This window comes from Nerophis lumbriciformis, linkage group LG07 (genome assembly GCF_033978685.3).
Source record: "Nerophis lumbriciformis linkage group LG07, RoL_Nlum_v2.1, whole genome shotgun sequence".
Classification (NCBI taxonomy): domain Eukaryota; kingdom Metazoa; phylum Chordata; class Actinopteri; order Syngnathiformes; family Syngnathidae; genus Nerophis; species Nerophis lumbriciformis.
In genome coordinates this window covers 2,992,365-3,016,510 of record NC_084554.2, presented here as the reverse complement: position 1 = coordinate 3,016,510, position 24,146 = coordinate 2,992,365, and the positions used below count along the sequence as shown (strand labels likewise).

Genomic DNA, 24,146 nt, shown 5'->3' with positions numbered 1-24,146 from the left:
TATATTTCTAACAAAGACAAATCAGTATTTCTTCTAGATTTTCCAGACATTTTTTTTAAAAGAAATTCAAAATAATTTGAAATAAGATTTAAATTTGATTCTACAGATTTTCTAGATTTGCCAGAATAATTTTTTTGAATTTTAATCATAGTAAGTTTGAAGAAATATTTCACAAATATTCTTTGTTGAAAAACCAGAAGCTAAAATATTTATTATTCTTTACAATAAAAAAATAAAAAAAATTACTTGAACATTGATTTAAATTGTCAGGAAAGAAGAGGAAGAAACTTAAAAGGTATATTTGTTTAAAAATCCTAAAATAATTTTTAAGGTTGTATTTTTTTCTCTAAAATTGTATTTCTAAAAGTAATAAGAAGCAAAGTAAAAAATAAATGAATTTATTTAAACAAGTGAAGACCCATCCATCCATCCATTTTCTACCGCTTATTCCAAGTGAAGACCAAGTCTTTAAAATATTTTCTTGGATTTTCAAATTCTATTTGAGTTTTGTCTCTTTTAGAATTAAAAATGTCGAGCAAAGCGAGACCAGCTTGCTAGTAAATAAATACAATTTAAAAAATAGAGGCAGCTCACTGGTAAGTGCTGCTCTTTGAGCTATTTTTAGAACAGGCGAGCGGGCGACTGATCTGGTCCTTACGGGCTACCTGGTGCCCGCGGGCACCGCGTTGGTGACCCCTGCTCTAGTATATACAATAATATAAACCAAGTCATTGTATTTCATTTAGGATTATTGCATATCTTCATTTAAATAAAAATATATTTGTATCTTTTTTAGATACAGTCCATCAATAATGTGAACATGTATCATAACATGGAAATCTAAGAGAACGTGTTGTGGATGATTGTGGACTGGGAATTTTTTTTTTTTATAAATTTTTATTAAAAAAAGAAAAAGAAAAGTTTTTCCGACGTATTACATTTTAGACGATTTCTCTTAGTTATTATTACTCCGGTTGGAGAAAAGACACGCTCACAGGGCACAGAGGAGGCGTCAGTGCGACACAGTTCGCGTATCGGTCACGTGATCAAAACAGCTCATGATCGGTCACGTGACTTTCTAAAAGCGGTACGCGCACCGACACAGGGTTTTGCTCTATGAGCTCGACGCATGCGCCGATGCATCGGTGTTGCCGGACCCATCACTAGTGGACGCTGTCTGCTGCTCCACACGCTGTAAGTCTTTGCTGTCGTCCAGCATTCGGTTTTTGTTTACTTCGCAGCCAGTTCAGTTATAGCTTCGTTTTGCATAGCCATCCCTAAGCTTCGATGCCTTTTGTATATTTTTGGTTTAAGCATTAAATACCTTTTTACCTGCACGCTGTCTCCCGCTGTCGTCTGCATATTGTGATCACGACAAACCATGTTCCCGACATCCACAAAGCAATTAGCTACCTGCTGCCACCTACTGATATGGAAGAGTATTACACGGTTACTATGCCGCGCTCTAGACAGCACCGACACTCAACAACGGCACATTATTTGCGGATTATAATTACTGGTTTGACAAAAAAAGCCGGATAGTCGAACCTCGGATTCAGGAGGAACAGTGTGGTTTTCGTCCTGGTCGTGGAACCGTGGACCAGCTCTATACTCTCGGCAAGGTCCTTGAGGGTTCATGGGAGTTTGCCCAACCAGTCTATATGTGCTTTGTGGACTTGGAGAAGGCATTCGACCGTGTACCCCGGGAAGTCCTGTGGGGAGTGCTCAGAGAGTATGGGGTAACGGACTGTCTTATTGTGGCGGTCCGCTCCCTGTATAATCAGTGCCAGGGCTTGGTCCGCATTGCCGGCAGTAAGTTGGACCCGTTTCCAGTGAGGGTTGGACTCCGCCAAGGCTGCCCTTTGTCACCCATTCTGTTCATAACCTTTATGGACAGAATTTCTAGGCGCAGTCAGGGCGTTGAGGGGATCTGGTTTGGTGGCTGCAGGAATAGGTCTCTGCTTTTTGCCGATGATGTGGTCCTGATGGCTTCATCTGGCCAAGATCTTCAGCTCTCACTGGATCGGTTCGCAGCAGAGTGTGAAGCGACTGGGATGGGAATCAGCACCTCCAAATCCGAGTCCATGGTTCTCGCCCGGAAAAGGGTGGAGTGCCATCTCCGGGTTGGGGAGGAGATCTTGCCCCAAGTGGAGGAGTTCAAGTACCTCAGAGTCTTGTTCACGAGATCGGTGCGGCGTCTTCAGTAATGCAGACGCTGTATCGATCTGTTGTGGTGAAGAAGGAGCTGAGCCAGAAGGCAAAGCTCTCGATTTACCGGTCGATCTACGTTCCCATCCTCACCTATGGTCATGAGCTTTGGGTCATGACCGAAAGGACAAGATCACGGGTACAAGCGGCCGAAATGAGTTTCCTCCGCCGGGTGGTGGGTCTCTCCCTTAGAGATAGGGTGAGAAGCTCTGTCATCCGGGGGGAGCTCAAAGTAAAGCCACTGCTCCTCCACATGGAGAGGAGCCAGATGAGGTGGTTCGGGCATCTGGTCAGGATACCACCCGAACGCCTCCCTCGGGAGGTGTTTCGGGCACGTCCGACCGGTAGGGGGCCACGGGGAAGACCCAGGACACGTTGGGAAGACTATGTCTCCCGGCTGGCCTGGGAACGCCTCGGGATCCCCCGGGAGGAGCTGGACGAAGTGGCTGGGGAGAGGGAAGTCTGGGCTTCCCTGCTTAGGCTGCTGCCCCCGCGACTCGACCTCGGATAAGCGGAAGAAGATGGATGGTTGGATTGACAAAAATATTTTTAACCCAATTAGGTGAAATGACATAATCTCCCACGGCACACCAGACTGTAGCTCGCGGCACACCAGTGGTTGAAAAATACTGCTCTAACAATGTTTAAAAAAAAAGTCGTAGACAGTTTTTTATGCTTCAACTATGAACATATGTCATTTATTAATAATAATCATGCAGAAATGTGTTTATCGCGACCATTACCCACGATAAATGAGGAATGATTATTTGTTTTCCTGGAAACAACACAGTGAACTTGTAGTCCCTCACACATTAGTCAGTAAGGAGAGTGAAATACCAGTCAATAAGCCCTGTGATGAGGTGGCGACTTGTCCAGGGTGTACCCCGCCTTCCGCCCGATTGTGGCTGAGGTGGGCTCCAGCGCCCCCTGCGACCCCAGGGGGACGAGCGGTAGAAAATGGATGGATGGATAATACATATTGTGTGTAAATGTATTTTTCTAATCAGCCTGACCTAAGCCTATGATTGATTTGTTAAATTAATAATATTTGTGATTAACAAAGGTAGTTAACTGTAAGTAGGTTAGATGTTTTATTTTATTAAATATGATCAAAATCAAGAGTAAGAGTACTCATTCAGTGTTAATATTGGAGTGGTCCCCAGGTCACCTCTGTAGTGTAAAAGTTGGGTCCTGAGGTCAAACAGATCGAAATGAGCCTTTTGCTACAATTTGTCACATTAACATTTGATATGTTCATGAATGTGCATTAATGTACTATAACAGATGGTGACTTCCTATCAGGAGTTGTAAAATACATCTATAAAGTTGTAATATACATATATAACATATATACATATGTGTCTTGGGCATGACGTTAAAGTGCAGATTTAAGGTCTACCACAAAGGCTGCGATGGTGGAAGAAGGCTGCAGCAGAAAAGGGTCCCCAGTCGTCTTGGATTCCATGCCACTGGACCCTGACCCGATTCTGTCAAGGATTGTGTGGTGACTGTCTGTGCACCAGTCTCCCCACGTAAAACAAAGTCACGCACAGGCATCCTCCATAAAGGGATACACCCCTAACAGGAGGATCGTCATACTCGTTCGAGTGACCGCCGATGATGATATACAATAATCAAATAAAATACTTCTGTCAACAGCAGTTTTTGATTTAGTTCTTTTCATAGTTTTTTTTTACCCCTAAAATACATGTTACTTTCAGTCATACTTTAGTTTGATTTGGTTTTGGTCCACTAAATTTCCCAACATGTTGGTCAACTAAAGCTACAGTAAATGTATTTGATACTATTGTTGAAATGTCAGATGTTGCCTTGTGTTACATTAATTTGGTTCATGTCACATTTTGGTCTATTTCTGTTTTATCCATTTGCCAAATGAGCTCACCGTGATTACTCACCTATTGTGGCGGCTTGCTCCGGATCGAATGTGTCATCTGTGAATCTGAGGAGGAGGCTGTGGGGAGGATGGAGAAAACAGAAGGCTTAAAACATTTTCAAATCACCAACAGGTGGACTAGCTAATAACTTGATACAGACATACTTATCTAATCCTACATCTATAATGTCTGCCATGTGCAGAGGCTGCCTAATCGCAAGATGACATCATTGTCAGGTTGTGGGCCAAAAGACAAAGTTCATTCTGAAATACATCTACAGTATTTACTGCCAATGTCAAAGCAACTTTATGGTTATGGTTGTAGTTAATGGAACATGCGTACAATTACAATATGATACATCACATGTTTCCTATGTCCGAAAAGGATTAGGAAGAAGCAGACTTTATTTAGTTCTACCCCTTTCTGTTTTAAAGCAATTTCTAACACATTTGTTTGTACTCAATCTGTAACACATTTTATTTTATTTAACCAGGAAATAAACTCTTTTTCAAGGGAGAGATACAGTTACATAAAAAGACATGACATACACATTTAGAAAAACAGTTGATTTAAAAACGTCATCTCAAGTGCTCTCAATCTGGATTTAAAGGCGTTCAATGAAATAAGTTATAACAGTGAATCAATTATTAAATTAAAGCTGCAAGCAGCATTGGTCGGGCCCGCGTATTTGGCAGGTGCTAGTCCTAAGTGTCCCAATACTTTTGTGAAGTTTTAGTCCCAAGTGTCCCAATACTTTTGTCAAGTTTTAGTCCCAAGTATCCCAATACTTTTGTCCAGTTTTCGGCCTAAATGTCCCAATACTTTTGTCCAGTGGTAGTCATAAGTGTCCCAATACTTTTGTCTACTTTTAGTCCGAATTGTCCCAATACTTTTGTCTAGTGTACCTACCTTGTCTGCATTGTGTGGGCACGCTGGTGCTTCCTGCTTTTAAGCAGCCATCTTGAGAAAACAGCAGCGCAGCAGCATCAGCGCAGCGGTTCTTAGAAGGCTCATAAAATCAAAACCGGAGCAGTTAGAAAAATTATTTCGGAAGGGTTCAATCTCTCTCCTGTGTTAGTTTGAAGCCGAAACGACAAACGCGCTCAGAGGAGATAATGTTTGAAGAGAAGTGACCGGTTTATAAAAAAATTTAGTTTTTGAAGGGGAAATTGCAAACTTCCTGTTGATTTTTGCTGAGGGTTGTCAATCTATGAAAAGTAGGTCTAAGTGAGACCTACATAGAGGTTTTTGTTTCATGTCTCTCTGACTTTCCCAGTGGGAGTTACAGGCAGTTTTGTCATTTTTTTCTTCCGAGGAGCAGTTTTTTCTGCGTTTTATTAAAAAATTGCGGTAGAGCATAATTTTGAGATTTGGGGTTAGGTTTTTTCATTAAATCACAATTTTAGCCAGTCCTGATGTGTGTGTTCAGTTTGGTGAGTTTTGAAGCATGTTAAGGGGGTCAAATTACAGCTCAAAGAGGCAAAAGTGACTGTTTTTAGTACTTTTTTGTCTTGAAGGGGGAATTGCCAAATTCCTGTTGATTTTTGCCCGAGAATATACTATTATGAAATCTAGGTCTAAGTCACACCTACATAAAGGTTTTTGTTTCATGTCTCTCCGACCTTCCTAGTGGGAGTTACAGGCAGTCTGGTTTTTTTTTTCTTCCTAGGGGGCGCTAGAGCGCAATTTTGAGTTTTGGGGTTTGGTTTTTTACTAAAAGGCAATTTTTGCAGGTCCTGATGTGTGGGTCAAATATGGTGAGTTTTGAAGCATGTTAAGTGGGTCAAATTACAGTTTAAAGTGGCGGCGGAAGAATAAAGAATAAAGAATAATAAAACCTTACAAATTCAATAGGTCCTTATGTCCCATTGCATAAGGACTCCCTTTGGGAGTCCTTATACAATGGGCCATGCGGGCCCTAATTAACAGTGAATGAAATAAATAAGTAAATGAGTAAGTAAATAAATATTACATAAACAATAAATACATTTCTCATAAATAAATAGTTAAGTCAGTTTTGATTCTCATGATGAAATGAACAAGATTACCAGTATCTAATTTTTCAATAAGGTCCACAATGTTTATATAAGAATTATTCTTCCTTGTACTTCATAAACCAGTCATTCTCAAACTGTGGTGTGGGCTCCATCTTTTGGTACACCAAAGAATCACTTGATTAAAGTACAGTGTTTTCTTTTCCTATATTTAAACAGTTACTGTTCGAGGGATGTCACGGTATGAACATTTCTTATCACGGTTATTGTGACCAAAATTATCACGGATTAAAAGCCTTACCTTTTCTCCTCCAAACATATTGCTGGGTATTGTGGCCAAACCGCTAAATTTTTGTTTCATGACATCACATGGACAAAGATAAGACCTTCTGGAGGAAAGTTCTGTGGTCAGATGAAACAAAAATGGAGCTGTTTGGCCACAATACCCAGCAATATGTTTGGAGGAGAAAAGGTGAGGTCTTTAATCCCAGGAACACCACTCCTACCATCAAGCATGGTGTTGGTAGTATTATGCTCTGGGCCTGTTTTGCTGCCAATGGAACTGGTGCTTTAAATGGGACAATGAAAAAGGAGGATTAGCTCCAAATTAAAATCATCAGCCCGGAGGTTGGGTCTTGGGCGCAGTTGGGTGTTCCAACAGGACAATGACCCCAAACACACCTCAAAAGTGGTAAAGGAATGGCTAAATCAGGCTAGAATGAAGGTTTTAGAATGGCCTTCCCAAAGTCCTGACTTAAACGTGTGGACAATGCTGAAGAAACAAGTCAATGTCAGAAAAGCAACAAATTTAGCTGAACTGCACCAATTTAGTGGTCAAAAATTCCAGCAGAAGCTTGTGGTTGGCTACCAAAAGCGCCTTATTGCAGGTAAACTTGCCAAGGGACATGTAAGCAAATATTAACATTGCTGTATGTATACTTTTGACCCAGCACATTTGCTCACATGTTCAGTAAACCCGTAATAAATTCATAAAAAGAAGAAAACTTCATGAATGTTTTTTGTGACCAACAAGTATGTGCTCCAATCACAAAAAAATAAGAGTTGTAGAAAGGATTGGAACGCACTCTGGGAGTCGAATATATTGTACATACAAATTCACATATGCTCACATACATACATACCTACGCTCCCACATACATACACAAATACAGTACATATTTACATACCTAAAGTTCGTACATCCACACGCACATTCAATATACAAACATACACACTCTGTACATATACATTCACTGTACAAACACATATACACATTCTGTACATATACATTCATTGTACAAACATACATATACACATTCTGTACATATACAAGTACATATGCATACTTACACTCATGCACATAATCACGTTTCATCAAACATATATTAACGTTGTTGCCCTAGGGTAAACTGGGTGTAACACATGGCATACTGACGAAGCTTAACCTATTGTTACTATAACAATCTACAAGGTTAATGTAGGTTGCTTCTCTTTCTCCCCCTCCATTTTTCTGCATTCTTTCGTATCTCAAGTTATCATTACGTATATGTATTGTTGCATTTGAACAACTGTATTATTGATAATAAAGGTAAATTATTAGGGCCCGCATGGCCCATTGCAAAAGGACTCCCGAAGGGAGTCCTTTTGCAATGGGACATAAGGACCTATTGTTTTTCTAAGGTTTTATTATTCTTTATTCTTCCACCGCCACATTAAACTGTAACTTGACCCACTTAACATGCTTCAAAACTCACCATATTTGACACACACATCAGGACCTGCGAAAATTGCCTTTTTTTTTGAAAAAACCGAACCACAAAACTCAAAATTGTGCTCTAGCGCCCCCTAGGAAAAAAACAAACTAGACTGCCTGTAACTCCCACTAGGAAGGTCGGAGAGACATGAAACAAAAACCTCTATGTAGGCCTGACTTAGTTCTACATTTCATAATTGTACATTCTCGGGCTAAAATCAACAGGAAGTTGGCAATTCCCCCTTCAAGACAAAAAAGTACTAAAAACAGTAACTTTTGCCTCTTTGAGCTGTAATTTGACCCCCTTAACACGCTTCAAAACTCACCAAACTGAACGCACACATCAGGACTGGCAAAAATTGCGATCTAATAAAAAAACCTAACCCCAAATCTCAAAATTGCGCTCTATCGCAATTTTTGAATAAAACGCAGAAAAAACTGCTCCTCGCAAGAACAAAATGACAAAACTGCCTGTAACTCCCACTGGGAAGGTCGGAGAGACATGAAACAAAAACCTCTATGTAGGTCTCACTTAGACCTACATTTCATAAATTGACAACCCCCAGCAAAAATCTACAGGAAGTTTGCTATTCCCCCTTCAACACAACATTTTTGTAATAACCGGTCACCTTTCTTCAAACATTATCTCCTCTGAGCGCGTTTGTCGTTTCGGCTTCAAACTAACACAGGAGAGAGATTGAACCCTTTTGATTAAAAGTTATCGAAAGAGTTTTAATACCGGCTCCGGTTTTGATTTTATGACCGTTCAAAGAGCCGCTGCGCTGATGCTGCTGTTTTTTCAAGAAGGCTGCTTAAAAGCAGGAAGCACCAGCGTGCCCACACAATGCAGACAAGGTAGGTACACTAGACAAAAGTATTGGGACAATTCGGACTAAAAGTAGACAAAAGTATTGGGACACTTACGACGAAAACTGAACAAAAGTATTGGGACACTTACAACGAAAACTGGACAAAAGTATTGGGACACTTGGGACTACAACTTGACAAAAGTATTGGGACACTTATGACTACCACTGTACAAAAGTATTGGGACACTTACACTGGACAAAAGTATTGGGACACTTAGGACTACAACTTGACAAAAGTATTGGGACACTTAGGACTAAAACTGGACAAAAGTATTAGGACACTTAGGACTACCACTGGAAATAAGTATTGGGACACCTACACTGGACAAATGTATTGGGACACTTAGGACTACAACTTGACAAAAGTATTGGGACACGTACTACTAAAACTGGACATAAGTATTGGGACACTTAGGACTAGCACCTGCCAAATACGCGGGCCCGACCAACGCTGCTTGCAGCTTTAATTGGTATTGTTCATTATCAATAGCACTATTTCTATTGGTATTTGTATTGATCCATCTGTAGTGTAATAATGCTCATTGTCATTTCTGTATTATTTTTTATTTTTCGCTAACTGCTTATTTGCTATTACTTTTACCATCATATTTGTACATGTCGTATTTGCTGATGTTGCTCTATTGTTGTTGTTGTTGTTGTTTGCTGTTGTTGTTTTTGTCTCTCTGTCTAATCCCCCTCTTGTCCCCACAATTTCCCCCTCTGTCTTCTTTTTTTTTCTCTTTCTATCCCCTCCTGCTCCGGCCCGGCTGCACTAAATGATAATATAAATACATTTAATAAAGTCAAATACAATTAAAGCTGCAAGCAGCGTTGGCCGGGCCCGCGTATTTGGCAGGTGCTAGTCCTAAGTGTCCCAATACTTTTGTCCAGTTTTAGTAGTACGTGTCCCAATACTTTTGTCAAGTTGTAGTCCTAAGTGTCCCAATACATTTGTCCAGTGTAGGTGTCCCAATACTTTTTTCCAGTGGTAGTCATAAGTGTCCCAATACTTTAGTCCGGTGGTAGTCATAAGTGTCCCAATACTTTTGTCTAGTGTACCTACCTTGTCTGCATTGTGTAGGCACGCTGGTGCTTCTTGCTTTTAAGCAGCCATCTTAAAAAAAACAGCAGCGCAGCAGCATCAGCGCAGCGGTTCTTTGAAGGGTCATAAAATCAAAACCGGAGCAGTTAGAAAAACGCTGTTCGGTACTTTTATACACAAGGGTTCAATCTCTCTCCTGTGTTAGTTTGAAGCCGAAACGACAAACGCGCTCAGAGGAGATAGTTTTTGAAGGAAGGTGACCGGTTTTTACAAAAAATTTGTTTTGAAGGGGGAATACAAACTTCCTGTTGATTTTTGCGGGGGGTTGTCAATCTATGAAATGTAGGTCTAAGTGAGACCTACATAGAGGTTTTTGTTTCATGTCTCTCCGACCTTCCCAGTGGGAGTTACAGGCAGTTTTGTCATTTTTTTCTTACGAGGAGCAGTTTTTTCAGCGTTTTATTCAAAAATTGCGCTAGATTTGGGGTTAGGTTTTTTTATTAAATCGCAATTTTTGCCAGTCTTGATGTGTGTGTTCAGTTCGGTGAGTTTTGAAGCATGTTAAGGGGGTCAAATTACGGCTCAAAGAGGCAAAAGTGACTGTTTTTAGTACGTTTTTGTCTTGAAGGGGGAATTGCCAACTTTCTGTTCATTTCTGCCCAAGGATGTACAATTATGAAATCTAGGTCTAAGTCAGACCTACATAGAGAATTTTGTTTCATGTCTTTCCGACCTTCCTAGTGGGAGTTACAGGCAGTCTAGTTTTTTTTTTTCTTCCTAGCTGGCGCTAGAGCGCAATTTTGAGTTTTGGGGTTCGGTTTTTTCATTAAAAGACAATTTTCGAAGGTCCTGATGTGTGGGTCAAATATGGTGAGTTTTGAAGCATGTTAAATGGGTCAAATTAGTGCTCAAAGAGGCGGCCGGTATAATAATAATAAAACCTTACAAATTCAATAGGTCCTTATGTCCCATTGCATAAGGACTCCCTTTGATGTTCTTTACAAGTGTATGTACACTTTTGACCACCACTGTAGTTTTGAAACTGGTGTTTGTCTCCAGTCTTACAAATCGGTGCAACTTTTGCCATTTTCATTTTGTTCGGGAATTTTCCTGTTTGAACTTTGACCTAACTTTTTTCCAACAAAGATGGTGAAGTAGTGAGTACTGTTGGAGGCAGCCAAACTAGAAATGCATTTTGCCTCACTCTTTTTCCTTCCTCCAGGTAAAAGGAAGCCATTACAGTGTAAAAAAAAAAAAAATCACTGATGATTTGAAAAGCTTCTCAAGAGGGCAGTTAAAGAACATCAATATATGCCATCCAAAAAGCCTTTAGTGTAATACTAGAAAATTGCTCTTTGGAAACGCTGCCCCTGGCCTCTATGATGCACTCACAGGCTTGGCACGCTACATTTGGCCAACAAGATAATGACTATTTTGGGGAAATCTAAACAAACCTGGGTCTGGGTATATGTTGGCATTTACTGAAGTTTAAATTCCAGCCATCACCGCAAGACAACTAGTGGCAATGCCAGAATGAAGACATGGTGGTTAGTATGTACAAACAGCGGACACAGTGCCAATGTATTGAAAAACAAAAAAAGGTATGAATAACAGAAGTGGGATTGCTATCTACGCAATGGGAACATTTAGTGCTGGCATTGGCTGAACAAAGATTAGAAAACATAAATATAGTATTCATTTACAACCTGCACATTGATTACAATGCAGGGTTCAAGCACCTTTTTAAGGATCATCAAGATTTTGCAGCACTTTTAAATAAATGTGGCCATTTAATACAAATATACAAAATGCTAGTCTTACTTCACCACATAAATATAGATTATTTATGCAATGAAAAATATCTATACTGGAGTGTTAAGGCCACGCTGAAAAGGAGAAAATGATTTTACCATAGCGAGAATGGCACGTCTTCCTATGAGGAAGCAGTGCCTGGGGAATCTGTGGTGGGCTCTCCTATTTCTGGGGCTGAGGTTGCTGAGGTAGTTAAAAAGCTCCTCGGTGGCAAGGCCCCGGGGGTGGATGAGATCCGCCCGGAGTTCCTTAAGGCTCTGGATGTTGTGGGGCTGTCTTGGTTGACAAGAGTCGAACCTCGGATTCAGGAGGAACAGTGTGGTTTTCGTCCTGGTCGTGGAACTGTGGACCAGCTCTATACTCTCGGCAGGGTCCTTGAGGGTGCATGGGAGTTTGCCCAACCAGTCTACATGTGCTTTGTGGACTTGGAGAAGGCATTCGACCGTGTCCCTCGGGAAGTCCTGTGGGGAGTGCTCAGAGAGTATGGGGTATCGGACTGTCTGATTGTGGCAGTCCGCTCCCTGTATGCTCAGTGCCAGAGCTTGGTCCGCATTGCCGGCAGTAAGTCGGACACGTTTCCAGTGAGGGTTGGACTCCGCCAAGGCTGCCCTTTGTCACCGATTCTGTTCATAACTTTTATGGACAGAATTTCTAGGCGCAGTCAAGGCGTTGAGGGGATCTGGTTTGGTGGCTGCAGGATTAGGTCTCTGCTATTTGCAGATGATGTGGTCCTGATGGCTTCATCTGGCCAGGATCTTCAGCTGTCACTGGATCGGTTCGCAGCCGAGTGTGAAGCGACTGGGATGAGAATCAGCACCTCCAAGTCCGAGTCCATGGTTCTCACCCGGAAAAGGGTGGAGTGCCATCTCCGGGTTGGGGAGGAGATCTTGCCCCAAGTGGAGGAGTTCAAGTACCTCGGAGTCTTGTTCACGAGTGAGGGAAGAGTGGATCGTGAGATCGACAGGCGGATCGGTGCGGCGTCTTCAGTAATGCGGACGCTGTATCGATCCGTTGTGGTGAAGAAGGAGCTGAGCCGGAAGGCAAAGCTCTCAATTTACCGGTCGATCTACGTTCCCATCCTCACCTATGGTCATGAGCTTTGGGTTATGACCGAAAGGACAAGATCACGGGTACAAGCGGCCGAAATGAGTTTCCTCCGCCGGGTGGCGGGGCTCTCCCTTAGAGATAGGGTGAGAAGCTCTGTCATTCGGGGGGAGCTCAAAGTAAAGCCGCTGCTCCTCCACATGGAGAGGAGCCAGATGAGGTGGTTCGGGCATCTGGTCAGGATGCCACCCGAACGCCTCCCTAGGAAGGTGTTTCGGGCACGTCCGACCGGTAGGAGGCCACGGGAAAACACCCAGGACACGCTGGGAAGACTATCTCTCCCGGCTGGCCTGGGAACGCCTCGGGATCCCCCGGGAGGAGCTGGACGAAGTGGCTGGGGAGAGGGAAGTCTAGGCTTCCCTGCTTAAGCTGCTGCCCCCGCGACCCGACCTCGGATAAGCGGAAGAAGATGGATGGATGGATGGAGAATGGAGTAACGTAAGACAAAAGTAGTACTAATGATATAAATTGATTAAGACTATCTTAGAGTGATGACATTCAAATCTAAAAGATCTACCGGTACATGGAAAATACCTTTACTGAGGTTGAAAAATACATATTGTATCTATGCTAGGGTCACAGCTAACCATTATTTTAGCAGTAATGGAGTAACTGTCTGCCGTCACACAGATCACAGCACCGCTCTATCTGCACTCTATTGCATCATGTGTTCTGGATTTTATAAATGTTCATTAGTGACACTCCCCCACGTCGCCGAGAGGGACAAGCGGTAGAAATGGATGGGTGGATGGATAGTTACATTAAATAAATAATTGAAGCAACAGAATATAAATCAAAGCTATTTTCCTAAATCAAATACATCGATTGAATTGATTGCAGCCCTAATCTATGTGAGAATAAATGAAGAGAAATACACAGACTTGTTTTCATTTAAATGATGTTCAAAAACACTATGTATGCCTTCACAGCCTAAAACACAAGCGATAAAAATGTATGTTTAATTGTTGATAAAATAAAGCAAGGTTATAAAACTTATTGTGGCCAATGCATAAATCCTTTTTGGGGAAAAACGAACACCAGAGGGCGCTGTTTGGCACTGAATAATGTTAAAGTACCCATGATTGTCACACACACACTAGGTGTGGCAAAATTATTCTCTGCATTTGACCCATCACCCTTGATCACCCCTTGGGAGGTGAGGGGAGCAGTGAGCGGTGGCCACGCCCGGGAATCATTTTTGGTGATTAAACTCCCAATTCCAAGCCTTGATGCTGAGTGCCAAGCAGGGAGTTAATGGCTCCCATTTTTATAGTCTTTGGTATGACTCGGCCGGGGTTTGAACTCACGACCTACCCATCTCAGGGCGGACACTCTAACCACTAGGCCACTGAGCAGGTTATAATGTAGGTATAAGGTTTTAAAGTTTATATACAGAATAACAATCTTCATTTTTTGTTTTAATGTCATAGAAGTGGTGCATGAATATTAATAACTTGATGTTTTAATTGATGACTCTAAACCTTTTATTGATCAACTGGTGAAGAAACTAAAACTTAAATTGGGGTTTTTCTTCCGTCATAAGAGATGTTTTCTTTTCTTTTGGTGCAAAAAGTCACAGTGACTTTTCAAAACAAAAATATTACAGCAAAAATCATATGGGTTGATTGACATGTTTATTCTGTAAGCTAACTTCAATAGTTTGAAATTATTTTGACAGTTAATGCCAGTTATCCTGTCAACTTTTCACAAGACTTCAATTTGTTAATTGAAAGTATAAACAGCGTGCTTGGCAGCGGTGCTATAAATAGCCTCCCGCATGGCATTCGGAATGGCTCGATAGGAAGTTACGGGAAGCAGTGTCGATTGTGATTGTTGTTACGCGATTTCGTGAATAAAACTTAAAAAAAAAAAAAAATAAATTAATTACCGTATTTTCCGCACTATAAGGCGCACCTAAAAACCACAAATTTTCTCAAAAGCTAACCCGGTGCGCTTTATATGTGGATACATATTAAGATTCATTTTCATAAAGTTTCGGTCTCGCAACTTCGGTAAACAGCCGCCATCTTTTTTCCCGGTAGAACAGGAAGCGCTTCTTCTTCTACGCAAGCAACCGCCAAGGTAAGCACCCGCCCCCATAGAACAGGAAGCGCTTCTTCTTCTACTGTAAGCAACCACCCGCCCGCGTAGAAGAAAAAAAAGCGCGCGGATATACCGTACGTTTCATTTCCTTTGTGTGTTTACATCTGTAAAGACCACAAAATGGCTCCTACCAAGTGACAGGGATCCGGTTCATGAAAAGACGCAATCTCTCCATCCGCACACGGATTACTATTTCACAGCAACTGATATTCCTGTGAACCGCACTGTGGATACAACGGGAGCACGTACGGTGAATATTCGCACCACAGGGAATGAGAAGTCATCCTTCACTGTGGTTCTAGCTTGCCATGCTAATGGCCAGAAACTTCCACCCATGGTGATATTCAAAAGGAAGACCTTGCCAGAAGAGACCTTTCCAGCCGGCGTCATCATAAAAGCTAACTCGAAGGGATGGATGAAGAAAAGATGAGCGAGTGGTTAAGGTAAGTTTAAGTTTACGCGAAGAGGCCGTGTGGCTTTTTTCAGCAGCTCCGTCCATGTTGATATACGATTCCATGACTGTTTTTTTGACATTCCTTTAGCGCAGTTAGATGCGGCTTACAACACGGGGCGGCTTATGGGTGGACAAAGTTTTGAAATATGCCGTTCATTGAAGGCGCGGCTTATAACCCAGGGCGCCTTATGGTGCGGAAAATACGGTAATGAAAAACCGTATTTTTTTATCACTGCAACCGTAACCCGGAATAGGTTGATGAAAACCGTACTAATTACGGGAAAACCGGAGTAGTTGGCAGGTATGCTCATTGCTGTCTTCAGATGGTGCACTGTTATTTACCATGCTTCTTTGAGGTGTATCAAACTGTACACACCACTGGGACTTGTACTCTCGGGTGGGATGGTCTTCTCTGTCCACTAGGAGACAATGTCATTGGTACAATTCTATTTTTACTTCTGGGACTATTGCATGATTACATGTGTACATTGATGTACCAACTCTCATGCACTGAGATCCAACAATATGTTATTAACAGACTGAATTTTCATCCTTTAATGCTTTTTAAATCTAAACTGTGAGCATTTGAAGAAGCCGCAGTTATCTGTAACTGTTTTACCTGATGGTCAGTTTAATGTGTAATGTGAATGTCATTTTATGCTGCCTCTTGGCCAGGACTCCCTTGAAAAAGAGGTTGCTAATCTCAATATGATTTGTTCCTGGTTAAATACAATAAAATATTCAAACACTTAGAGGACCCTCCCTCATAAATGTATGGAAGTAGACTGGATGGTGTTGAAAAGCCTTGTTTTTCTAAGGTGAAACCCAGTCAATATGCACTCATGCCACATATTATTATTATTATGCTACACTATTCCATTCCTGGAAGCTGCTGCTTGGTCATCATCCGGTACCTTGCTATGACTCATGAAGGCACACAGTCTGCAATATGTTGCTTGATGGCTCAGACTGGATATCAAGAATCTTGCATGCAGTCACCACCTGAATAAGCTCTTCGTTGGCACTGACTCACAGACTAAAATGAATATCGACAGGATTTGAACATTATACTTGAATCTGCTCGTTCACTACCCTCATTTGTGGTGGTTGAATTCTTTTCTCAAAGCTATTATTCATCAACTTGCTAATGTACTGTTAATAGCTGGTTACTTTCTGTTGTACGATGTTACTATCTACACTTCTGTTGAAATGTAATAAGCACTTACTCTTCTGTGGTTTGGATACTTAACATTAGTTTTGGATGATACTGCAAATGTGTCTATCGATACGATACCAAGAAGCTACCTTGTCATACCAATGCAGGATGCGGGTGTAACAATATTAATCAATATTGAAATAATTTCTTATTTTTGGCGTCAATTTAAATCCTTTACTTTTTGCCCTTAAAGCATACTTGCCAACCTTGAGACCTCCGATTTCGGGAGGTGGGGCGTGGTTTGGGGCGTGGCTAAGAGGGGAGGAGTATATTTACAGCTAGAATTCACCAAGTCAAGTATTTCATATATATATATATATATATATATATATATATATATATATATATATATATATATATATATATATAAGAAATACTTGACTTTCAGTGAATTCTAGCTATAAATATATATTTATTTTATTGTATATATACACGTAAAAGCCAGTAAATTTGAATATTTTGAAAAACTTGATTTATTTCAGTAATTGCATTCAAAAGGTGTAACTTGTACATTATATTTATTCATTGCACACAGACTGATGCATTCAAATGTTTATTTCATTTAATTTTGATGATTTGAAGTGGCAACAAATGAAAATCCAAAATTCCGTGTGTCACAAAATTAGAATATTACTTAAGGCTAATACAAAAAAGGGATTTTTAGAAATGTTGGCCAACTGAAAAGTATGAAAATGAAAAATATGAGCATGTACAATACTCAATACTTGGTTGGAGCTCCTTTTGCCTCAATTACTGCGTTAATGCGGCGTGGCATGGAGTCGATGAGTTTCTGGCACTGCTCAGGTGTTATGAGAGCCCAGGTTGCTCTGATAGTGGCCTTCAACTCTTCTGCGTTTTTGGGTCTGGCATTCTGCATCTTCCTTTTCACAATACCCCACAGATTTTCTATGGGGCTAAGGTCAGGGGAGTTGGCGGGCCAATTTAGAACAGAAATACCATGGTCCGTAAACCAGGCACGGGTAGATTTTGCGCTGTGTGCAGGCGCCAAGTCCTGTTGGAACTTGAAATCTCCATCTCCATAGAGCAGGTCAGCAGCAGGAAGCATGAAGTGCTCTAAAACTTGCTGGTAGACGGCTGCGTTGACCCTGGATCTCAGGAAACAGAGTGGACCGACACCAGCAGATGACATGGCACCCCAAACCATCACTGATGGTGGAAACTTTACACTAGACTTCAGGCAACGTGGATCCTGTGCCTCTCCTGTCTTCCTCCAGACTCTGGGACCTCGATTTCCAAAGGAAATGCAAAATTTGCATGGTTGGGTGATGGTTTGGGGTGCCATGTCATCTGCTGGTGTCGGTCCACTCTGTTTCCTGAGATCCAGGGTCAACGCAGCCGTCTACCAGCAAGTTTTAGAGCACTTCATGCTTCCTGCTGCTGACCTGCTCTATGGAGATGGAGATTTCAAGTTCCAACAGGACTTGGCGCCTGCACACAGCGCAAAATCTACCCGTGCCTGGTTTACGGACCATGGTATTTCTGTTCTAAATTGGCCCGCCAACTCCCCTGACCTTAGCCCCATAGAAAATCTGTGGGGTATTGTGAAAAGGAAGATGCAGAATGCCAGACCCAAAAACGCAGAAGAGTTGAAGGCCACTATCAGAGCAACCTGGGCTCTCATAACACCTGAGCAGTGCCAGAAACTCATCGACTCCATGCCACGCCGCATTAACGCAGTAATTGAGGCAAAAGGAGCTCCAACCAAGTATTGAGTATTGTACATGCTCATATTTTTCATTTTCATACTTTTCAGTTGGCCAACATTTCTAAAAATCCCTTTTTTGTATTAGCCTTAAGTAATATTCTAATTTTGTGACACACGGAATTTTGGATTTTCATTTGTTGCCACTTCAAATCATCAAAATTAAATGAAATAAACATTTGAATGCATCAGTCTGTGTGCAATGAATAAATATAATGTACAAGTTACACCTTTTGAATGCAATTACTGAAATAAATCAAGTTTTTCAAAATATTCTAATTTACTGGCTTTTACCTGTATATATATATATATATATATATATATATATATATATATATATATATATATATATATATACATACACATATATAAAAAAGAAATACTTGAATTTCAGTGTTCATTTATTTCCACATATACACACACATAACACTCATCTACTCATTGTTGAGTTAAGGGTTGAATTGTCCATCCTTGTTCTATTCTCTGTCACTATTTTTCTAACCATGCTGAACACACTCTCTGATGATGCATTGCTGTGTGGCACGCACAAAAGTGCTTTCATCAAATGCACTAGATGGCAGTATTGTCCTGTTTAAGGGTGTCACAACATTGCTGTTTACGACAGACGAACTGCTTTACGGTAGACCAAAACGTGACTGCTGTTGTTGTGTGTTGTTACCGCGCTGAGAGGACGTTAATGAAACTGCCTAACAATAAACCCACATAAGAAACCAAGAACTCCCCCTCAATCATTCTACAGTTATAACGTCATTGGGCAGGCACACCGTTTATATTGTGGGAAAGCGGACTCAGGTCCGCATGGACCCGTGTCCGCCTGAATTTCGGGAGATTTTTCGGGAGATAATTTGTCCCGGGAGGTTTTCGGGAGAGGCGCTGAATTTCGGGAGTCTCCCGGAAAATCCGGGAGGGTTGGCAAGTATGCCTTAAAGCCATCCTGTGTCCAGGGAATTATTTCTTGAGTTTGTGTGTCCCTAATCAAGTGTCTTCTGCCATACAGGTGTCCCTAATCAAGAGTCTTCTGCCGTACACATGTCCCTAATTAACAGTCTTCTGCCGTACAGGTGTCCCTAATCAATAGTCTTCTGCCGTACAGGTGTACCTAATCAATAGTCTTCTGCCGTACACGTGTCCCTAATAAAGAGTCTTCTGCCGTACAGGTGTCCCTAATCAAGAGTCTTCTGCCGTACAGGTGTCCCTATTAAAGAGTCTTCTTCCGTACAGGTGTCCCTATTCAAGAGTCTTCTGCCGTACAGGTGTCCCTATTCGAGTGTCTTCTGCCGTACAGGTGTCCCTAATCAAGAGTCTTCTGCCGTACACGTGTCCCTAATCGAGAGTCTTCTGCCATACAGGTGTCCCTATTCGAGTGTCTTCTGCCGTACAGGTGTCCCTAATCAAGAGTCTTCTGCCGTACACGTGTCCCTAATCGAGCGTCTTCTGCCATACAGGTGTCCTTATTCGAGCGTCTTCTGCCGTACAGGTGTCCCTAATCGAGTCTTCTGCCGTACAGGTGTCCCTAATCGAGAGTCTTCTGCCGTACAGGCGTCCCTAATCGAGAGTCTTCTGCCGTACAGGCGTCCCTAATCGGGCGTCTTCTGCCGTACAGGTGTCCCTAATCGAGAGTCTTCTGCCGTACAGGTGTCCCTATTCGAGTGTCTTCTGCCGTACAGGTGTCCCTAATCAAGAGTCTTCTGCCGTACAGGTGTCCCTAATCGAGAGTCTTCTGCCGTACAGGTGTCCCTAATCAAGTGTCTTCTGCCGTACACGTGTCCCTAATCAAAAGTCTTCTGCCGTACAGGTGTCCCTAATCGAGAGTCTTCTGCGCCAATGTTTACTCGGGAGAAACACGTCGCTGTTTGGCTCCATCAAAACAACAAACATATTTTGTTACTATTATCCGACGTACGACTCATCCGACATTGAAATAATGTTCCAACACACGCGCGAGAGGTTGAATTATTCGATTGTTCTTCGATGATATCATCGATTCTCTAAGCTAGTTAGCCACTTAGCTAGCTAGCATGATAAACGGCGTCATTTCCGCACTGAATTACAATAATTTAAAGTCATGTCATATCACATCTAAGTATAACATAACATTACCTTCAAGTACAAAATGGACTTTATTAGGCTAAATGTTTGAACGACACAACATGACTTGCTAGCTAGCGTTAGCATCCACTCCTTACCTGGACTTCCCCACTCCGCTCTCTCCGATGATTAATATCTTCAGCGTGGTGAGGATGTCTTCTTCCATGGCGTCCACTGGGCGACGTGTCCTTGTAGGCCAACTAACACCTTCCTGCTCACAGTTCTGGCTGGGGACACTTTAGCATCTTTCTGGCGAGGAGCCCAGTTTCCAACCGTTTCCGGTGGAACGAAGTCCAACTTCCGGTTGGTGACTCGTTCCTCCGAACATATTTGGATCGGTTGTGTGATATTTTCGCACTATAAAACAACATATTTACTTTCCTTTAATACCAGATAATTTGTCGACATACACTCGGCTGTTATTATAGTAATATAATCATTAAAATGTCACAAGAGGGTAAACTATAGGCGAGGGCGGACCTACGTCACTTCCGCCTGCCAATCCCCTAGCAACCGGTCGCCATATTGAATTCGTTGAAAACAAACCAGCTCACAGCGAACACAGCATTGACAGAAAAGGCATTTAACGAGGTTCTAAATGGCGTATGATTATGTAAATAGTAGTGATGGGTTGATGAGGCGTCATGAAGCGTTTCGACACATTGCAAAACTGTATTGATACTGTGTCGATACTGTGTCACTAAATACTGACATCTGCTGGACATTAAAAATCCCTACAGGCAACCTATGGACCGACTCAACTGACACTGATTTGATGCCCTAGTACAGGGGCCACCAACCTTTTTGAAACCAAAAACTACTTCTTGGGTACTGATTAATGCGAAAGGCTACCAGTTCGATACACTATTAAAAAAATAAATATATTGTCATTTGTAAGTTACACGTAAGTGTGATTTAAACAAGAATAGCTAAATAAATATATATATATATATATATATATATATATAAAAAAATGGGTATTTGTCTGTCATTCCGTCGTACATTTTTTTTCCTTTTACGGAAGGTTTTTTGTAGAGAATAAATGATGAAAAAAACACTTCATTGAACGGTTTAAAAGAGGAGAAAACACGAAAAAAATTAAAAATAACATTTTGAAACATAGTTTATCTTCAATTTCGACTTTTTAAAATTCAAAATTCACCCGACAAAAAGAAGAGAAAAACTAGCTAATTTGAATGTTTTTGAAAAAATTAAAAAAAGAATTTATGGAACATCATTAGTCATTTTTCCTGATTAAGATACATTTTAGAATTTTGATGACATGTTTTAAATTGGTTAAAATCCAATCTGCACTTTGTTACAATATATAACAAATTGGACCAAGCTATATTTCTAACAAAGACAAATCAGTATTTCTTCTAGATTTTCCAGAACAAAAATTTCAAAAGAAATTCAAAAGAAATAAGATTTAAATTTGATTCTACAGATTTTCTAGATTTGCCAGAACATTTTTTTATTTATTTTAATCATAAGTAAGTTTGAAGAAATATTTCACAAATATTCTTCGTCGAAAAAACAGAAGCTAAAATATTTATTCTTTACAATAAAAAATTTAAAAATTACTTGAACATTGATTTAAATTGTCAGGAAAGAAGAGGAAGAAATTTAAAAGGTAAAAAGGTATTTGTTTAAAAATCCTAAAATCATTTTTAAGGTTGTATTTTTTCTCTAAAATTGTATTTCTAAAAGTAATAAGAAGCAAAGTAAAAAATAAATGAATTTATTTAAACAAGTGAAGACCCATCCATCCATCCATTTTCTACCGCTTATTCCAAGTGAAGACCAAGTCTTTAAAATATTTTCTTGGATTTTCAAATTCTATTTGAGTTTTGTCTCTTTTAGAATTAAAAATGTCGAGCAAAGCGAGACCAGCTTGCTAGTAAATAAATACAATTTAAAAAATAGAGGCAGCTCACTGGTAAGTGCTGCTATTTGAGCTATTTTTAGAACAGGCGAGCGGGCGACTCATCTGGTCCTTACGGGCTACCTGGTGACCGCGGGCACCGCGTTGGTGACCCCTGCCCTAGTATATACAATAATATAAACCAAGTCATCGTATTTCATTTAGGATTATTTCATATCTTCATTTAAATAAAAATATATTTGTATCTTTTTTAGATACAGTCAATAAATAATGTGAACATGTATCATAACATGGAAATCTAAGAGAACGTGTTGTGGATGATTGTGGACTGGGAATTTTTTTAATTTTATTTTTTTACACATTTTTATAAAAAAAATAAATAAATAAAAGTTTTTCCGACGTATTACATTTTAGACGATTTCTCTTCTTAGTTATTATTTCACCGGCTGTAGAAAAGAGCCGCTCACAGGGCACAGAGGAGGCGACACAGTTGGCGTATCGGTCACGTGACCAAAACAGCTCATGATCGGTCACGTGACTTTCCAAAAGCGGTACGCGCACCGACACAGGGTTTCGCTCTATGAGCTCGACGCATGCGCCGATGCATCGGTGTTGCCGGACCCATCACTACTAAATAGTCTTTCCAGTGAGGCTAGGTTAAGATACGAGTTAAAATGTTCTGTAGTTGGATTAAACGACTGCCCTTACCGCCTTCCAGCAGATGCGTGGACTGATAATCCTACACAATGGCCCCGGACATGGAATTTGGAAATCTTTATGTCTACCTCACAAGCGCACCAGGTCGGTTGTTAGCTTCGGTTGTTATATAACGAATAAATCACATAGAAATGGTTAAATCACCCAAGGTATGTTGATAAATGATAATAAGGATGACACGGTGGCTACCAGTATCTGTATATTTATTATATCTGTGGAGAGCTCATTCAAATTCAGTTCCATCCATCCATCCATCCATCTTCTTCCGCTTATCCAAGGTCGGGTCGCGGGGGCAGCAGCCTAAGCAGGGAAGCCCAGACTTCCCTCTCCCCAGCCACTTCGTCCAGCTCCTCCCGGGGGACCCCGAGGCGTTCCCAGGCCAGCCGGGAGACATAGTCTTCCCAACGTGTCCTGGGTCTTCCCCGCGGCCTCCTACCGGTCGGACGTGCCCTAAACACCTCCTTAGGGAGGCGTTCGGGTGGCATCCTGACCAGATGCCCGAACCACCTCATCTGGCTCCTCTCGATGTGGAGGAGCAGCGGCTTTACTTTGAGCTCCTCCCGGATGGCAGAGCTTCTCACCCTATCTCTAAGGGAGAGCCTCGCCACCCGGCGGAGGAAACTCATTTCGGTCGCTTGTACCCGTGATCTTGTCCTTTCGGTCATAACCCAAAGCTCATGACCATAGGTGAGGATGGGAACGTAGATCAACCGGTAAATTGAGAGCTTTGCCTTCCGGCTCAGCTCCTTCTTCACCACAACGGATCGATACAGCGTCCGCATTACTGAAGACGCCGCACCGATCCGCCTGTCGATCTCACGATCCACTCTTCCCTCACTCGTGAACAAGACTCCGAGGTACTTGAACTCCTCCACTTGGGGCAAGATCTCCTCCCCAACCCGGAGATGGCACTCCACCCTTTTCCGGGCGAGAACCATGGACTCGGACTTGGAGGTGCTGATTCTCATCCCAGTCGCTTCACACTCAGCTGCGAACCGATCCAGTGAGAGCTGAAGATCCTGGCCAGATGAAGCCACCAGGACCACATCATCTGCAAAAAGCAGAGACCTAATCCTGCAGCCACCAAACCAGATCCCCTCAACGCCTTGACTGCGCCTAGAAATTCTGTCCATAAAAGTTATGAACAGAATGGGTGACAAAGGGCAGCCTTGGCGGAGTCCAACCCTCACTGGAAACGTGTCCGACTTACTACCGCAATGGCCGGACATGGACTTTGGAAATCTTTATGTCTACCTCACAAG

At 41.6% G+C, this 24,146-nt stretch overlaps 1 protein-coding gene across 1 annotated transcript in view; it reads right to left on the bottom strand.

Moving 5' to 3' along the window:
* The window catches only part of rab18a (RAB18A, member RAS oncogene family), a 43,952-nt gene extending 23,360 nt beyond the window's left edge, over nt 1–20,592 (bottom strand). Inside the window, exons 1-2 of the mRNA XM_061964809.2 lie at nt 20,381–20,592; nt 4,125–4,180 (exon numbers count right to left, since the gene is read on the bottom strand). Of these exons, the coding sequence (XP_061820793.1) occupies nt 4,125–4,180; nt 20,381–20,448 (124 nt within the window). The 5' untranslated portion in view covers nt 20,449–20,592. The remainder of the gene's footprint in view (nt 1–4,124; nt 4,181–20,380) is intronic.
* Between the last annotated feature and the right edge of the window lie 3,554 nt (nt 20,593–24,146).